Genomic DNA, 6,232 nt, shown 5'->3' with positions numbered 1-6,232 from the left:
TTTATGTTGAACGTGCAAGATTTATTCCGCTCTTTACAAAGCATCAAACAAATTTTCGTTATTTGAGTCTATTACAAATACAATTATTTGAAAATATTGTGATTCTTTTAATATAGCAGTCTAATAGTATGAGTCATTCCAGAAGAAGATATTAACTCTACATTTTCACAGTCAGTATGCAATTTCTTGTAACTCTATATCGGTCATTCCTTACTTCCTACATTCTATTTTCATTATGGACAAGCAATATAGCCAATATTGATACCAAGAGGCTTTCCATGGTAGTACATCAGTCTTCTCGACGGAAAGTAGGTGCCAAATTTCAATAAATAGCAGTATTCTTTGTATGCATTGCCCTCTGAACCACTGAATCATTTACTCACTGTTTTTTAGAACTACCACTCTGTTTTCTTTCCTCCTTCTTCTGATTCGTCTCCATTTCTTGGCTTTTTCCATTCTGATGGTATTCCTCTTTTTTCTGATTCGTCTCCATTTCTTGGCTTTTTCCATTCTGATGGTATTCCTCTTTCTTCTGATTTGTCTCCATTCCTTGGCTTTTCCCATACTGTTGATATTCCTCCTTCTTCTGATTCGTCTCCATTTCTTGGCTCTTTCCATTCTGATGGTATTCCTCTTTCTTCTGATTTGTCTCCATTCCTTGACTTTTCCCATACTGTTGATATCCCTCCTTCTTCTGATTCGTCTCCATTTCTTGGCTCTTTCCATTCTGATGGTATTCCTCTTTCTTCTGATTTGTCTCCATTCCTTGGCTTTTCCCATACTGTTGATATTCCTCCTTCTTCTGATTCGTCTCCATTTCTTGACTCTTTCCATTCTGATGGTATTCCTCTTTCTTCTGATTTGTCTCCATTCCTTGACTTTTCCCATACTGTTGATATCCCTCCTTCTTCTGATTCGTCTCCATTTCTTGGCTCTTTCCATTCTGATGGTATTCCTCTTTCTTCTGATTTGTCTCCATTCCTTGGCTTTTCCCATACTGTTGATATTCCTCCTTCTTCTGATTCGTCTCCATTTCTTGGCTCTTTCCATTCTGATGGTATTCCTCTTTCTTCTGATTTGTCTCCATTCCTTGGCTTTTCCCATACTGTTGGTATTCCTCCTTCTTGTGATTAGTCTCCATTCCTTGGCTTTTTCCATTCTGTTGGTATTCCTCCTTCTTCTGATTCGTCTCCATTCCTTTGCTATTTCCATTTTGTTGGTATTCCTCCTTCTGATCCTTTGACTCCATTTCTTGACTTTTCCCATTCTGTTGATATTCCTCCTTGTGATTCTTTTCTTCTCCTTGGCTTTTCTCGTTGTGTTGGTTTTCCTCTTTCTGATTCTTTTCCTCTCCTTGACCTTTCTCCTTGTGTTGGTTTTCCTCTTTCTGATTCTTCTCCTCTCCTTGACCTTTCTCCTTGTGTTGGTTTTCCTCTTTCTGATTCTTCTCCTCTCCTTGACCTTTCTCCTTGTGTTGATTTTCCTCTTTCTGATTCTTTTCCTCTCCTTGACTTTTCTCCTTGTGTTGGTTTTCCTCTTTCTGATTCTTTTCCTCTCCTTGACTTTTCTCCTTGTGTTGGTTTTCCTCTTTCTGATTCTTTTCCTCTCCTTGACTTTTCTCCTTGTGTTGGTTTTCCTCTTTCTGATTCTTTTCCTCTCCTTGACCTTTCTCCTTGTGTTGGTTTTCCTCTTTCTGATTCTTGTCCTCTCCTTGACTTTTCTCTTTGTGTTGGTTTTCCTCTTTCTGATTCTTTTCCTCTCCTTGACCTTTCTCCTTGTGTTGATTTTCCTCTTTCTGATTCTTTTCCTCTTTCTGATTCTTTTCCTCTCCTTGACCTTTCTCCTTGTGTTGGTTTTCCTCTTTCTGATTCTTTTCCTCTCCTTGACTTTTCTCCTTGTGTTGGTTTTCCTCTTTCTGATTCTTTTCCTCTCCTTGACTTTTCTCCTTGTGTTGGTTTTCCTCTTTCTGATTCTTTTCCTCTCCTTGACTTTTCTCCTTGTGTTGGTTTTCCTCTTTCTGATTCTTTTCCTCTCCTTGACTTTTCTCCTTGTATTGGTTTTCCTCTTTCTGATTCTTTTCCTCTCCTTGACCTTTCTCCTTGTGTTGGTTTTCCTCTTTCTGTTTCTTGTCCTCTCCTTGACTTTTCTCTTTGTGTTGGTTTTCCTCTTTCTGATTCTTTTCCTCTCCTTGACCTTTCTCCTTGTGTTGGTTTTCCTCTTTCTGATTCTTTTCCTCTCCTTGACCTTTCTCCTTGTGTTGGTTTTCCTCTTTCTGATTCTTTTCCTCTCCTTGACTTTTCTCGTTGTGTTGGTTTTCCTCTTTCTGATTCTTTTCCTCTCCTTGACTTTTCTCTTTGTGTTGGTTTTCCTCTTTCTGATTCTTTTCCTCTCCTTGACTTTTCTCCTTGTGTTGGTTTTCCTGTTTCTGATTCTTTTCCTCTCCTTGACTTTTCTCCTTGTGTTGGTTTTCCTCTTTCTGATTCTTTTCCTCCCCTTGACCTTTCTCCTTGTGTTGGTTTTCCTCTTTCTGATTCTTTTCCTCCCCTTGACCTTTCTCCTTGTGTTGGTTTTCCTCTTTCTGATTCTTTTCCTCTCCTTGACCTTCCTCCTTTTGTTGATATTCTTCTTTCTGATTTGTCTCCATGCCTTGGCTTTTCTGCTTCGTGTTACATTTTTTCTTCTTTTGATTTTTCTCCCTTTCTTGGTCGTTCTCATCTGTTTCATCTTTTTCTTCCTTTTGGTCTTCTTCCATTATAGCATCATCCCACATCTCTTGTCTTTGATCCTTTTCTTGGTCCTTCATCTGTGTTTTACCATATTCCTTTTCGTCGTCTTCCATCGTATCTTGGTAATCCTCTATCACGTCATACTTTTCACTCCTCAGATGCTTTTCTTTTTCTAGATACTCCTCCTTCACACGCATCTCCGCCTCCCGGTACTTCTCATCCTCCCTACGCCTTTCCTCCTCTAGACTCTCCTCTTCCACATTTTTCTCCATCTCCAGGTACTTTTCATCCTTTATATGCTTCTTCAGATCTACATCCAGATTGTCCAGATCCCTCCTGATATCCTCGGCCATTTCGTCATTCATCTTTTGCCACAGGTTCATCTCCACTTTTAGATTTTCGTCCATTTCCACATACATCTCCGTGTCGTCTTCTCTTGCTAACCCTTCTTCATAGTCTGATCTCACTCTATCGCCTGATTTTCGACTACAAACTGCAAAATAAAATGGACATTATTTCGTTAATTTATCAACAGTATGCATCAATCAGCTTATGAATATGGTCAACTTCACTTTGCTTTTGACCAGTGTCTACATTAGGGTGTGTCGTTTGGAAGCAACACTTTTTTTCGTTCTCATCTGTAACGAAAGAACCCTCGCCAAAGGATATCTTTTAAATCCGATGTTGAGATCACTCTCGGAACTCGAAATTTTCTGCTTCAATAATACATGCAAATTATGATCTATTCTCCTATTCGTTAAAATTCAATGATACAGACTTAAGCCTGAACGCATTTTGTAGGGAGTGAATACAGTCAACGATTTAGCCATTGCAGACGTTCAGAATTGATTTTTTAAATCAAATTGATTGAGGTTCTCAAATTCTGAACCGTTTGAGCTACGGATTTTGCTTGATATACACCCTTGTAGAGACTTTAATTCAGTATCAATTGCTTCCAGAATCAAGTTTTCATCATCAAATATGGCTGAGTAGCTGCTGTTACTCCCCGGTGTTGTTTAAATAGGAAAACTCCAAATTCCAAGAGTGACCTTCTAAAATTGGATCCGAGAGATATGCTTCGGTGCAAGAATTCTTTTTTTTTTTATGAAAGAAGTTTTTTAGGTGGGAGCGAAAAACAAATAGCTTTCGAACGTTACACCGTTTTTCTTACTTTATCCTCCATTCAATATGTCAGATGATTATCCCGACTGAATTATTTGATTACAATAGTTATTACATACCTACAAAATGCAAATACTTCGGAAACACTTTGGCGTGTCCAACAATAGTGCCCGAGTAATGTGCGCTGACATATAGCAATTACCGTATGTGTAAGTTAATATCGTAACATAATTCGAAGCAAAAAAATCAGATGAAGTACATGTCTCGCGCGTTGAAAATTAATTTCGTGATTTACCAAATCTTTCAGTGGCGCTATCTCTGGTGCTTTTAGATGTGCCATGCCGAAAGATGTTTTAAAATATTTACTCAACGTTTCACCGAAATCGTGATTAGCACAAACTAGCTGTGTTAAAAATTTTTTTCACTCGGTTTTCAATTGAAAAAATTTATTCTGAATTTAAAAACATCTTTCTTGCCGTTATTCGGAAAGATCGTGATAAAAAGGTCGTGAAAACTTTCGTTTATTCAACCTGATATTGAGTAGAGATTCTGATATTATACAGATATCCGAAAAATACCGTTTTTCCTCAGTTTTTACGGCTGACAAAACTTCAAAAAATCATATCTTACAAACACGTTGGAAAAAAAAAACAAAAAAAAAAAAACAAGTTTATTCGAAGGTGATTCTGGTAGAACTGCGTTAGAAAAAATTGAGGATAAAATCATAGAGGTTAAGGTGTTGACTTATGTATCTTCAAATATCAAAACCCCCATTCTGTACACAATTCTGAACAAAATACTTCAATGTATTTTCATTCGACATGGCACGGATTTTACGAAATGGCAATAGTAAATTCGTTGGAATGTTTAAACTGGCAAAGTTCCAGTCAAAAGCAGACAATTCCACGCTGAAGAACCACGGACCTGATTTGACATTGAAGATTTAATATCTCCTTCTCATCCACGCCTATAATTAAGATTCGGTGAATTTATCATCGTTACTATTATCATAAGAATCTTTACTTCTTAGGAATCTATACGGTAGTTGATCTCCGTTCCCTATCCCTATAGTCCATAACTATGTGACTCTACGCCGAAATACTCACTGCCTTTTTTGTGATGACCGTGCTCTTCATCGTGACTTGGTCTACCGAAAGTCTGTTGATGGCACAAAGTACCGATAATAAGTAACACGATTAGTTTATTCATATCGAGCTTATCAGGCTCGCTAGGCGACTACGACGTTGTTGCTGTACAATTATCATTTTATACCCCTCTTTAGTCAGCAGTGTACGACCAACGAGCGTGGTATGCTATTCTATTTTTGCCGTTATTTTTATTTTTATTTTTTTTTTATTTTCACATCAGTTGCATAAACATGTACTTTATTAAACATTAAGATCTTATTTTACTTGTAAGTTTTTGTTGCCTTGTTTTTCCAACTTAATGAATTTAATGACGTTAAATATCATCGAGACTGTAATTAATGGGCTCTTTTTTCATTGCATACTTAATATAATTTATATTATTCATACACAAACAGATCTTTCCTTTCACTAATAAAATTTCAATCAACCGTATCGTTATATTCTAAAATACTTCTGGCTCATTCTCCGTTTATTCAATTTTATAAATTAGAACAATTTATATAAAATTTCGTAACACATTCGGTCTGTGAAGGTATCAAAATTTCTAAACAATTTTACGAATTTTCAGTGGATTGAGTATTTATCTAATTCTTATGGAATTTTAATGAAATTATATGATCGTCCATAAATCCTCTTAACCTTTTCACCACCATTCTATTTCTTCGACTGTATAGAAATTTTGTTAATTTCTATTCTTTTTTCAATATCAAAAAAGGCGTGTTGAACCCACACGACTACTTGCATCGTTACTTCAAGCGAAACTACGAATTTCTTCAGGATACTAAAATTCAGCTCGTCTTAAACCGGCAGTACTAAGGAATTAAGCTTTAGAAAAAATTTCTTACGGGAAATTGCAAAAACCTGCTACTAATTTGAGGTACCAGAACTTGTTTTTTATTTTTTTTTTTTTTTTTTCATTTTGCTGTTGAAAAACTTTTCTCTCAGCCTTTTGCTACGTATGGTGTTATGAATATGTATTCGATCTTACAAACGGATTGCAGCGCTACACGATATGACGCAGGTGGTGAAAACCGCACGTGTACATTCAACACACATGCTGGATTTATGTGCATGTGTAAGTATGCACAATTCTCATAAGGAATGCGATTATTGTTATTCCGGGGTGTTCAACACATTGAGAGTATTTTTTATTATCTCTACATATCTTCGTGCAAACTATATTAATATTATCATTGCTATTGTTCTTCTGCTATACGACGTTACCTGTTTAAACTT

General features: G+C 36.6%; 1 protein-coding gene across 2 annotated transcripts; it reads right to left on the bottom strand.

The window, feature by feature from the left end:
• LOC124186383 (myb-like protein X) lies at positions 1 to 5,104 on the bottom strand. Of its 2 annotated transcripts, none has more exons than XM_046578033.1 (3): positions 4,955 to 5,104; positions 1,808 to 3,219; positions 1 to 1,687 (listed from the first exon to the last, which is right to left on the bottom strand). In XM_046578033.1, exons 1-3 carry the CDS (start codon positions 5,055 to 5,057, stop codon positions 380 to 382), a joined length of 2,823 nt encoding a protein of 940 aa, XP_046433989.1. In that variant the 5' UTR covers positions 5,058 to 5,104; the 3' UTR covers positions 1 to 379. The 2 variants fall into 2 exon arrangements, with proteins under 2 accessions (XP_046433989.1, XP_046433988.1); XM_046578032.1 differs by having other exon boundaries at positions 1 to 1,767; positions 1,837 to 3,219.
• Positions 5,105 to 6,232: the final 1,128 nt, after the last annotated feature.

This window comes from Neodiprion fabricii, chromosome 7, assembly GCF_021155785.1.
Source record: "Neodiprion fabricii isolate iyNeoFabr1 chromosome 7, iyNeoFabr1.1, whole genome shotgun sequence".
NCBI classification, from domain to species: Eukaryota; Metazoa; Arthropoda; class Insecta; order Hymenoptera; family Diprionidae; genus Neodiprion; species Neodiprion fabricii.
Note: the sequence above shows the minus strand (reverse complement) of the source record. Positions and strands in the feature narration are given on the sequence as shown.

Bases quoted from the DNA above. Each gene is read 5' to 3' on its own strand.
- LOC124186383 (XM_046578032.1), bottom strand. From the start codon at position 5,057: ATGAATAAACTAATCGTGTTACTTATTATCGGTACTTTGTGCCATCAA. The intron at 3,220-4,954 runs GTGAGTATTTCG...TTTATTTTGCAG, and splicing joins CGGTCATCACAAAAAAGGCA to TTTGTAGTCGAAAATCAGGC. The intron at 1,768-1,836 runs GTCAAGGAGAGG...ACAAGGAGAAAG, and splicing joins AAACCAACACAAGGAGAAAG to GTCAAGGAGAGGAAAAGAAT.